This window comes from Poecilia formosa, unplaced genomic scaffold, assembly GCF_000485575.1.
Source record: "Poecilia formosa unplaced genomic scaffold, Poecilia_formosa-5.1.2 Scaffold334, whole genome shotgun sequence".
In the NCBI taxonomy this organism is placed as follows: Eukaryota; Metazoa; Chordata; class Actinopteri; order Cyprinodontiformes; family Poeciliidae; genus Poecilia; species Poecilia formosa.
In genome coordinates, this window is record NW_006800273.1 from 373,363 (window position 1) to 383,870 (window position 10,508).

The following is a 10,508-nucleotide window of genomic DNA, read 5'->3' on the forward strand; positions in this document are numbered from 1 at the left end:
TATATATATATATATATATATATGAATCCTAACTATTGTTGTAACACTTTTAAACCACTCCACATTCCACACTGTTTGATTCTGTAAAAGATGCTGATTTAAAGCTGCACACTGCAGACCTTGTGATGGATCACAGCTTTTAGGACACGTGTCCTTTTTGGGCTCACTGCAGCTCTAAGTAAACGTCAGCTGATAAAAAAAATTAAAAAAAACAAAAAAAAAACACTATTGTGCAATGAAAATGGTAAACGTTTGCACAAGTTTAATTTTTGAATCAAACTGTTGAGCCAGAACAGTGTTTTGTATATCGATTTGAAAAAACATTTTGCAGAAATGTGTGTGTGTACTTACCCAGACATCAGTTTTATATCATGTTACATAACCCTGCCATACTGTTGTATTTAAAACCCCTAATTCTATCTCACCTCAGTATAAATATGTAAAAAAAAAAAAAAAAAAAAAGACTAGGAGTTCATTACACCTCATGTTCCATGATTAGGTCATTTAAACTTGTTTGTTGACCATTGAACATCCTGATAGCTGTAGTTATTTCTCTGTTTGAACAGGGCAACATAATAAAAACTCACCGCCTGCATACATTACAGCCAGCATGATGGAGGAAATCCATGCTATTTCACTGTAGCTGGCCCCCAAGTCTTCTTTGATCGGCTTGAAGAAAATGGACAGGGCTTTGGGAGTGGAATATGCGAATCCAATGGAAATGTGGGCACCGAGCACCACCATCCAGCCCCAGCCCCCGTCCACAGGCTTGGGACCCAACACATCTGCCGGCGCAGGCGGCATCTTTCTGTTCTGAGTGGATGACATTAATGAGTTGTCAAAGAACAAACACAAATGGAGCTAAAGCAAGGTCTTCCTTTAAAAGAGAATAATTTAAAAATAATAAAACCCAAGAATCTGTCTCTATGATAAAATAGGATACAATTGAAAATGTGCTTAAGCTAACAAACCATGTATCATCGCTTGAGTTCTGCTCTGCTTTCTCCATTTTAGGATGCGGGCTTGAATCTTTGCTCTAAACTTCTTCAAAAGTTTATTCCTGACCCGTCTACTTTGTTCCTTGGTCTTTGTGAGGCTGTCTGTTCAACCCTGTCAATCAGATGGCAGCTCAAAATGAGCCGCTTTCTACCAGACGTGTTATTAATGTTTAACAGGAGTTCTCCTTTCCACTGTCACCACATACATGCTCAGTATGACCGATTGTTGCAAAGCTAACGGCATATTTCTGTCAACGGTCCCCATTTAGAATGAGTTAAAAAGGATGTTAATCTGATCTGTTGCGCCTTCTTTTATTTATGTGCAACAATAGAATTAATTTTCTAACTCCAAGGCCCTCACAGAACAGCTGCATGTACACAGACATTAAATTAAGCAAAGTTAGACTCCATTTACTAGCTAGGCGACTTCTGAATGCAACTGTGCATGTGCACACCACACTTTTCAGACGCACTTGGGGGAAAAAAATCTACAAAGGAACCAACAAAGTTGACTGGGTTGTTGTAATGTCACGAAACGTCGATATTTAACGCACTGAAACATCTAATGGTGGATTCTGTTAAAAAGCTGTAGAATAATGCCCCCTTCAAATGTTACAGCTTCGGCCCCAACTTTTTGTTTTGTTTGCAGCCTAACAGAAAACGTCAGCTTTTACGTCATCTTCACGCCAAGGATTAAAAACAACTTCGCTACAGATACGTCCGACAGTACGGTTAATTCAAAAGGTGCGTATTTTCAGATGGGAAAAGCACTAAGACCAAGTTTCAAAAGCTCAAAAAAAAACAAAAAAAACGAGCACGCGGAGTTGGGTTATTGTTCGCACGTGGGCCGGTAATCGAAACCCTGAAAACAAAACGTGGCGTGGATCCTAGCACTTGTCTCGAGAAACACCCCGCGAAACTGTCGCCTTACCTTTCACAGAGCGCGGCTGGAGACCGTCTGAGAGCCCCGAAGAAACAAAGACAGAAGTTTGAGCAGCAGCCTTCTTCATTGGACGCCTGGTCACATGTTCCACCGTTTGACCCGAGGGCTTTTCTCCACTTGTCGCTGTTTTGGAGGACCTGAGTGAAGCTCTCTTCCTCTCTTGTCTAGACCCACCAGTCACGACTCGCATGTCAAATGTAAAACAAATAAACTTCAATCTTTATAATTTTTTTTTATTATTATTCATTTATGTGCAATGTGAAGTTCACAGTTGAGCTCAACAACCACTATAACCTGAAACCCAAAGAAAAAACAAAACACATATTTTAAAGTAAAAGCGAGGGAAAGAAATTAAAACAATGGAATAGCACCAATGAACAATACATATAGCTGATCTGAACAAGCTTCTCATGACACAGAAAGCGGTTTGTTTTAGCTTGTTATTGGCAAGACTGGTGTTAAAAATAATCAAAAGATGTCGCAAGATGTTACAAAAGCTAATGTACTACAGGGCAGGACAAAATAAATCTAATTTAGCACTCGTGCAGGTAACCTTTTTTTTCTCGTAAGAGGATTACACTACAATAACAAATTAGATAATCACATAAGGAAAGAAAATAATAAAACAGCCACTTGAGACGAGAAAAAGGAAATCACATCTATTTTTTTTTCAAGTTACAAAAGAAACTGAATATAAGTTTAGAAAACTGTGCAAGTACAGCAAACCTATGGTACAGTATATTACACATCACAAAACAAAATTAAATACAGTACTGTGTATCAGTAGAAATCCTGAGAGTTCTCCGTTCCTGGTTCTCGAGTGGCCACGTTGGAGCCATGTTGGTGAAGCTCGGACCACACAGATCACTAGTGAAGGAGTGTCTTTTGGAGGTTATTGTTCAAGCAGTGTGATTAAAATCAGCTTAATGTCTTTCGAACAGTGGACCTTCTCTCAGAGAAGTAAACATGTCCTCAAAGTCCTTGCTGAATGTGACTCGTTAAAAGATTCATTTCCATGTAAACCTTCTTGTTGATTGCTATATATCTATATATTTACTGAAACGTTTTAGAAAATAGAGGGACACTCTTTTCTGGTAATGTCAAAAAAACAAACACGTGAAGTGCTTTGATGACATGAGAACCTGCATGAGAAAACTGAGCACTGGAAAGAAAAAAAAAAATCAAATCACTTTGACAGGGAGGACAAGTCGATTGTGGGTTTTTTTCTTTTTACACGAGATTGTCTAAAAAAGCAGCACCAACAGTTTGTGCCCGAGTGACGGCGTGGTAAAAAAAAGAAAAAAAAAAAAGATTCATGGCTGTTAGCACAAACTCCAGACCCTTGCGTAGGTCTTGTTTGAGAGGGTGCATCGTAAAGTTTGCAGTTAAGGACAACCGAAGTGAATAGCAATTCAGTGCAATGCTGAGCTGACATTTCAAATGTTCTTCATGAGATGATGTGGATTTGGATGCCCCCTCTCCCTTTTTTTTTTTTTTTTAGCCACAGGCACTTTGGCATCACATAATCTGCACCAAATTACACATCAGTCCAAGTCTGCACCCATGCAACCGCCAAACAATGACTAGTACTAACAGCCCGCCCCCCACAAGCATAGACAAGCAAACAAAAACATTAATGCACTAAGGTAATACAAGATAATAAAGCCTAATCACAGTTCCTTGATTTATTGCTACCACAAAATTAATTTCAATGTCCACAACTATAACAAGACCTCAAATGCTTTTTTTTCCCCGTCAACCTTCTAGAAAATTACAACGCGAGGCCAAAAGCCAATCGAACATCCGAATGCCAAGCAGAGCTTTTTACACGGCTGTTCTGTCAAGACAAAACGGCCTGAAGACGTCCCTGTTCTCCACGTCCGATGAATCTGAGGTAAACCTGTTAGTTGGTCGGAACTTGTCGCTTAGTGTTAGCACAAAGATATGACTCCGTCCTTATATCTCCAATGTGGAGAGTGAATACTCCAAGACTTCACTTAAGTTAAAATATATTTGCATATGACACAACGGATGCCAACTCAAAAAAAAAAAGTGGGAAGTGTGAGCTGCATTCGATTGGTATCCAAAAAAAATAAAAAATAAAAATCTAGTTCCATACAATGTGGTTTTATATGCTGTTGCTTGTGAAGGAAGATGGGGTCGTGAAAACAATCTAGGCATGGGCCGGTTATTTGAACGCCAAGGCTTTGAACAACTAAGGATTCAAGGATCTGGAACGTTTTATGGAATATTTCTCATACAGGTGGACGTCCTTTTCAACAAGATGTCTGACAAATTCCAGTTTCGTACAGATGTATGTAGCATAGACTCTTCTCCCACCTGTTGCTCTGTGCCACCATTCAGCTGGTTGGAACAAGGATTCTGATTTTCCCTACTGCTTAGCCAAAAGACAAGTTGATCCATTTGAGATTTCCCATCATAAAAAAAAATAAAAAAAACACTGGTGTGAAATAAGAGGGGCACCGCCCAGCAGTCTGAAGGGGAACGTCTTTGTGCACCTCAACACAAAATGCACCTCAACTGGCGCCTTCAACACACATTGGTGTGTTGCACCAAGGTAAGAATTACTGAACTCCAGTCTTGGGATTGTTTTAGCTGAAAAATTGAACATGGGGGGGGGGGGGCAGTTGACTTTTTGATAGAAAACTGACATTAAAAGTGTGTTTTAAAACTTTCCACCAGAGCAAATAGCCAGACTAGCTTTGATGAAAAGCTGAATGACAAAAATGTTTAATATTTGCACAAAACAAGTTGTGAACTACTGCTAAATACAATGGGCACTTAATTTTATGCATCTAAACCTGACTGTCAACATATGGTATTAAAACAGTTATAACAGTGAATTTAATATATTTTTGAAGTAGGAAGTTTTATCCATTTTAAATAGATAAATCATCTTAGTCGTTTGTCTTAAATTTATAATTATCGTACCAGCCCATGCCTAAAACATGCTTCTGCATTTTAAAACGCTAGGATAATGTAAAAAAAAAAAAAAAATACACACAAACAAGCCTCCGAGTTAGCAACCAAATAATGAGCAATGGTACTCACCTTACCCGTATGAATTTAGAGTTTATATAGTTATTTATATATAGAGATTTTCACTTTATGGTGACGCATAGCATCCTTATCTCCAGACGGCCCTCATTAGCATGCCAAACAAAAAAAAATAATCAATAACTTTTAATTTCAAACAAAGACAAACATGGCTCAACAACAAGAGAAAATAGGATAATTGCACTTATGATTTGTTGTAGGGTTTTGTTAAACATGCTTCAGTGTGTGTAGTTGGTGCTGTCTAGAAAAAAAATAAAAAAAATACTGCAATCTTTAAAGCACCCCCATTTTGATCATGTTAAACCAAAGTGTGAACTTAAGACTCAACAGAAAAAACCCCCAAAACAAAAACAAAAAAATTTAAAAAAAATCAGTCCGCATGGTGTAAAACCCAAGGTAACACCAGGCACAAGGCAGGCAGGACCGACACCACTTGCCCTGGCCGCCTGATAAGATCCGGTTCGTTGTTTAGCTCAAAGCACTTTCTGTAGACACTGTGGGTAAAGTTTGGCCACCACACATTCAAAATGGCGACCTAAATCCCAAAGACGGTCAGGGGTTTCATAGACTTTGGTCCACGTGTCTGCCTCGTCGTCGTACTGGTAAAGGGAGTTCTTGCGGCTGGTGCGAAACACATGCTCCTCCACCATGACCTGCGTGGCACGTACGAACAGGTGCAGCTTTCCCTGCAGCAGCATGGCCTTGATGTATGGGCTTGTGGCTTGGTCAAAGGGCAGATCTCTCTTTCGACTCCATGTGTTGCTCTCCATGTCATAGACCTCCACTGTAAAGGTGCGCTGGTGGTTCCTGCAAATTCCAGCAATGTAGTAGATGCAGTTCTTATACAAGGCAGCCAGACCTTGACTCCGAGGGACGCCCATTGGGGCTAGATGGCTCCAATAGTCCTTACGGGGGTCGTAGCAGAAGAAACATTCACCTGAAAAGGATTTAAAGATTTTAATTAAATCGATGAACACAAGACTTTTCTTTAAGAGTATAAACTCACCTTGGAGGACATAGATTTGGTCTTTATATTCCACCGCACTGTGAAACTCCATGGCAACCGGCATTGGACTGACTGCCGTCCAACAGTTGTCTCTGGCATCGTAACACTCCACTGACTTTAACGCGTTCCTTCCGTCCCCTTCGTAAACTCGGCCTCCTAGAGCATAAAGTTTCCCACAACAGTGCACGAGTTTGCATCCTATCCTCGCCCTCAGCAGAGGAGCACGTGGAAGCCATCGGTTTCCTGCGTGCTCATACTGCCAGAAGTCACTCTCCGCTCGATGGTCGATGCAAACCTCGCTGTTGCTTGGTCGGTAGCCGCCAGCGATGTAGATGTCGTTCTCTGGCGACACCAAGATGCCGACCTCTCTGAGATCGTTGGGTGGCTTGCAGAGCTTGAACACCCGTCCGGTGGCCGTGTCCAGGCAAGGCACCGTCTGCTTCTTTCCTGAGTGTTTATGGGCCGCGTCGAAGCAGATCACCATCTCAGAGGCGGTCATGCCCAGACGCTGTGGACAGCCGTTTGTGCCGGTGAGGCGAGCTTTTGCCTCGGCGGGGTCTTTAGAGAGCAACAGGGCGCAGGCGAAAGGCGCAGGTATCCGACTGAGAAAGGCCTCATCCAGCAAGGGCAGACGGATGCATTGGGAAAACACCTCGGGGAGGCTGGCTTCGCGGCCGGGTTGGTCGTGCTCAAGCCAGCGGATGATGCTCTCGTAGACGTGCTCTTCCTTCTCCACATTTAAGTCATCGCTGTTTAAAATACTGACCAGCTGCTCCTTGGTCATCTGGAGAAATTCTTGCTCCTTTGAAACACACAGAAACTGCCACAAAAGATGCAAAGTTTAGCCTTGCACACAAACACTTATTGCAAAGGAAGACTTTTACAGGACAAAGGTGACCCATTATGTTTTCTTGGACAGGTCCAGAAAATATACATGTTTCGTATGTTTTAACATACAAAACATGTAAATTGCATTCCTTGCACAAATTCAGTCTTTGATAATCAGATCTTAGTCTGGTCAGCTCTGCCCATTTTGATCTACTTTCAGCATGAGCTGCTTCAGGGCCTCTTGTCATTTAAATCCAAATGAGCTGCTGCTGCTGCTGCTTTCCATGTCAACATTCACATGTAAAAATGGCTGCAAACAGATGCACAATTATACAACTACACATCTTTGAAAAGCAGTAGTAGAGCCACCAACACAACCAACAAGAATACAGCAAATGGTTCTGAATAGTAGAACAGCAACAAAATACTTTGTCTTTTGAAGCAGTAAAACCAGCTGATCAAACATGCTGGAGCTCTGCTTAGGTTGCTAGGTGAAGGCACAGTGACTGTCAATTGACTCAACAATTGAGAATTTTTGAAACTGTTCATTTTCCAGACACCAAAACAACAAAAATATACCTGGGCGTTTTCTTTTTTTCCCCCCCCCATACTTGGGTTATGTTTAACAGCAGTTGAGACCCAGATGGAAGTATAAAAACATGCAAAACGTCAACTTTGCATAACAGGTCCCCTTTAACCCTTGTGCATGCGAGGACTGAGGCAAACGTGGAGGACTGTTGCAAATGATACAAGTTTTACAGGTGTGGGGTCGGTTGGACCAATTTTGTAAACACAAGGTTTAAATTATCCTAAATTGTTCAACTGACCTTCTTGCGGATGTAGTCCTGCGAGCGTTCCCTCAACTCCTGATGTCCATATGCATCTGCGAACATGAAGACGCCTATACAGTTTTGAGGGTCAAGTCGGCTGATCATAAACTGGGCACACTGATCCTGCAGAGCAGGGATCTGGAAAATGCTGGCTGCCGTGAACAGAGCCTGGACGTTGGACTCGGAGAGCACGACTCTGGAGGTGTAGGCATAGTCAAGGACAAGGTGCATGGATTCAGATTCCACGCCCACAATTCTGACTTCACGCTGGCTGCTCTCTGTAAGGCCGCTGGTGAACATGGACCTAAAGATGACAAAAAGCCCGCCCCCCCCCCACATGAAATCAGTTATACCAATTCATGTCTAGCATTGTTTAAACAACTGAAAAGTATTATTTATGTCAAATCATTTTCAACCTAAAGTATGGGCTGATGGCTGCAAGAACATTCCGGTGGCACGCAAAAGTCTTGCCGTGGTCCACTTCTACGACAATATCTGTGAGTTGTGCTTCATCGTACAAAGCTTTGAGCTGCTGAAGGACGTTGCAGGCGTGGACAGCATCTACCCCGTTGTAGTTGGTGGCTGGAGGTGTCCCATTTTGTACTTGTAACAGCTTGCCTACCTCTAAAGAATGATGCAAGGAGAGAAAATTATTTCACCTTTTGAAACAACTAAAAATACAATACACATGGGGATTTAACTTTAACTGTGACAAGTTATGCTAGAAACCAAACCTGCTCAGATTAGGTTTCCAGATTAGAAATTAAGCCCAACTCTCAAATCAATGCCATGAAAAAAATGAGGAAACTTATAACACCATTTCAACAGCATCTCCTTTCTTCCCCTCACTCCACTATGTCTTAGAAAATCTTTCAGATATCTCGGCCGAATTTATACTTCTACACCTAAAACAGAAAACTGAATAATTTAACTGAGATCAGAAATGTTTTTATTATTATGTCTGAAAATAGATCATCTCCATTTAAGAATATGTGAATGCATAATAAACTTAAGTGTTGCACAAGTCTGTATACCCATGTATCAGCAAGGGTCGAATATAGATGTCAAGCTATACCACAGGTTTGAATTTAAAAAAAAAAAGATACCAAAAATCTATGTAGTTTTGAAACCGAAGCACTGTTCCAAGTCTACTAAAATGTCACTGAAAATTAAAGAACACATCATACCTCCTCCACATCTTACTAAACCCTGCTAGTCAGCTGGCCTAAAGATTTTGCTTATAAGTGAGACAAATACAGGTATTTTGAGATGGTTCTGTACACAAAAAATGTGGTCAGATAAGGTATTGGACGCACCATTCTTCTCAAATTTATACACTTAAAATTTTTCCAATTTCTGGCTAAGGAACATAAAGTTAGTCTTTTATATTATCTAAAAAGCATGAAGTCTCAGAGTTTCAACATTGGACTCGGATACTAATGAATAGAAACAATGAAGCTCAATGGATGTAGTGTCAGTGAACTGGAAGTTATTCTGAGTTGTTTTAAAGGCTAATGTGGATTCTAAAACTCATTTTAGGTTTGGTTTCCAACTCTGTGTTGAGGTTCAAATCGGGTCATGCGCTTAACATACAAGTTTATAACCAAGTTAATTCTGTGGCGTTTCCCTAAAACAGGAACCTTAAATTACAACATGACTATTATTACATGTGTCAGAGCTGCATGATTGGCCTCACGATGTTTAAACCGCAGCTTTGCTGTCTGAGAGACTTGAAGTACTTTTCAACACATACCTCGTGTTGAGCAACACCAACTCCTTGACAGGACAAAGGCTGGCAATGGATGAATAGAAACTACTGTCTCGCCAGGTGGTAGCTAATTTGCTAACATGTCGAATGCCCAACGTCTCTTTTAGTAGCGGGGGAAAAAATGAGTAAGGACAAACTCTAAGAGTGCCTTAGTGCTTAAAATTGGGACGGAGTAGCGCAATATGTTCGTCATAAAAAAATAGCTATATTGCCATTTAAGTTAGAAGACGTGTAAGCTTAACTTTTAGCAGCACATAGGCAGAGAGCTAATGTTAGCAAGCATTCTTTGACACAAAATTGCGAGCTACAAGGGGCAAAAAGTGTTTTTGGCATCTACATACACATCGTTTAAAACTATAAAGCTACATAACACGACATCACCCAAATGACTGTGTTGATATCGTTAATGAATGGTATTTGTCCAGTGTCAGTCTCTTGTCACAAACAAGTGTTTACACAATCAGCTGTGGGTAGCGAGCTAACCGGCCGAAAGTTAGCCACACAGCTAACGTTAGCAACATAGCCAAGCAAACGACAAACTACTGTTTGGAGTAGTCATAAAGAGGCATGACTTCCTCCGACGAGTACGCAACGTGTCACGAATTCTAACTCGTCCAACAGGCCGTGCTCGGTAAGTTGCTAAACACGCACACTATGACTTTAAAAAGCGTTATTTCAATGTGGTTAGAGCAGAAAACAATGAAGACTTTGCTAACCTCCACTGGCAGCCATTCTCCCCAGTCTGTCTCAGAGCAGACCGAGAAACGTCAGGGAGTTTACATCCCAGCAACGGAACAAGAAGCGGCCAATCACAAGACGGGCTCTCGTGCGACAGCCAATCAGATGCTGTTTGCCTGGTACAAAAGGGAGAAAAGTTAATGGTGGGTGAGGCTACAAATCGGAGCTGATGATCATTAACAGGTGCGAGCAAAGTAAGAGAGCAAACTTTGTAACTTAAATTGTTGCTAGTTGATTGATAATCGTGTTTGGAATAGTTTTAAAATGAAATAGCCACATATCAATGGATTGTTTACATGCGTTCTTTTAAAATTAGAAA

The 10,508-nt window shown here is 41.1% G+C and overlaps 2 protein-coding genes across 4 annotated transcripts in view; both read right to left on the reverse strand.

The window, feature by feature from the left end:
- LOC103152908 (monocarboxylate transporter 2-like) overlaps positions 1-2,102 on the reverse strand; it is an 11,487-nt gene extending 9,385 nt beyond the window's left edge. The window contains exons 1-2 of one of the 3 annotated variants that reach the window (XM_007573572.2): positions 1,930-2,102; positions 588-813 (exon numbers count right to left, since the gene is read on the reverse strand). In XM_007573572.2, coding sequence (XP_007573634.1) covers positions 588-804 — 217 coding nt within the window. In that variant the 5' untranslated portion in view covers positions 805-813; positions 1,930-2,102. Of the gene's footprint in view, positions 1-587; positions 829-1,929 lie in introns of those variants that run through there. The other 2 variants (XM_007573571.2, XM_007573570.2) reach the window with 2 other exon arrangements.
- Positions 2,103-2,495: 393 nt separating this feature from the next.
- kbtbd8 (kelch repeat and BTB (POZ) domain containing 8) lies at positions 2,496-10,300 on the reverse strand. Its single transcript, XM_007573574.2, has 5 exons — positions 10,168-10,300; positions 8,100-8,307; positions 7,681-7,987; positions 6,026-6,845; positions 2,496-5,956 (listed from the first exon to the last, which is right to left on the reverse strand). Exons 1-5 carry the CDS (start codon positions 10,181-10,183, stop codon positions 5,493-5,495), a joined length of 1,815 nt encoding a protein of 604 aa, XP_007573636.1. The 5' UTR covers positions 10,184-10,300; the 3' UTR covers positions 2,496-5,492.
- Positions 10,301-10,508: the final 208 nt, after the last annotated feature.

Excerpts from the sequence above, each read along its gene's own strand:
- kbtbd8 (XM_007573574.2), bottom strand. Across the intron at positions 7,988-8,099 it reads GCCATCAGCCCATACTTTAG|GTCCATGTTCACCAGCGGCC; the intron begins GTTGAAAATGAT and ends TGTCATCTTTAG. Across the intron at positions 6,846-7,680 it reads AGGACTACATCCGCAAGAAG|TTTCTGTGTGTTTCAAAGGA; the intron begins GTCAGTTGAACA and ends CTTTTGTGGCAG.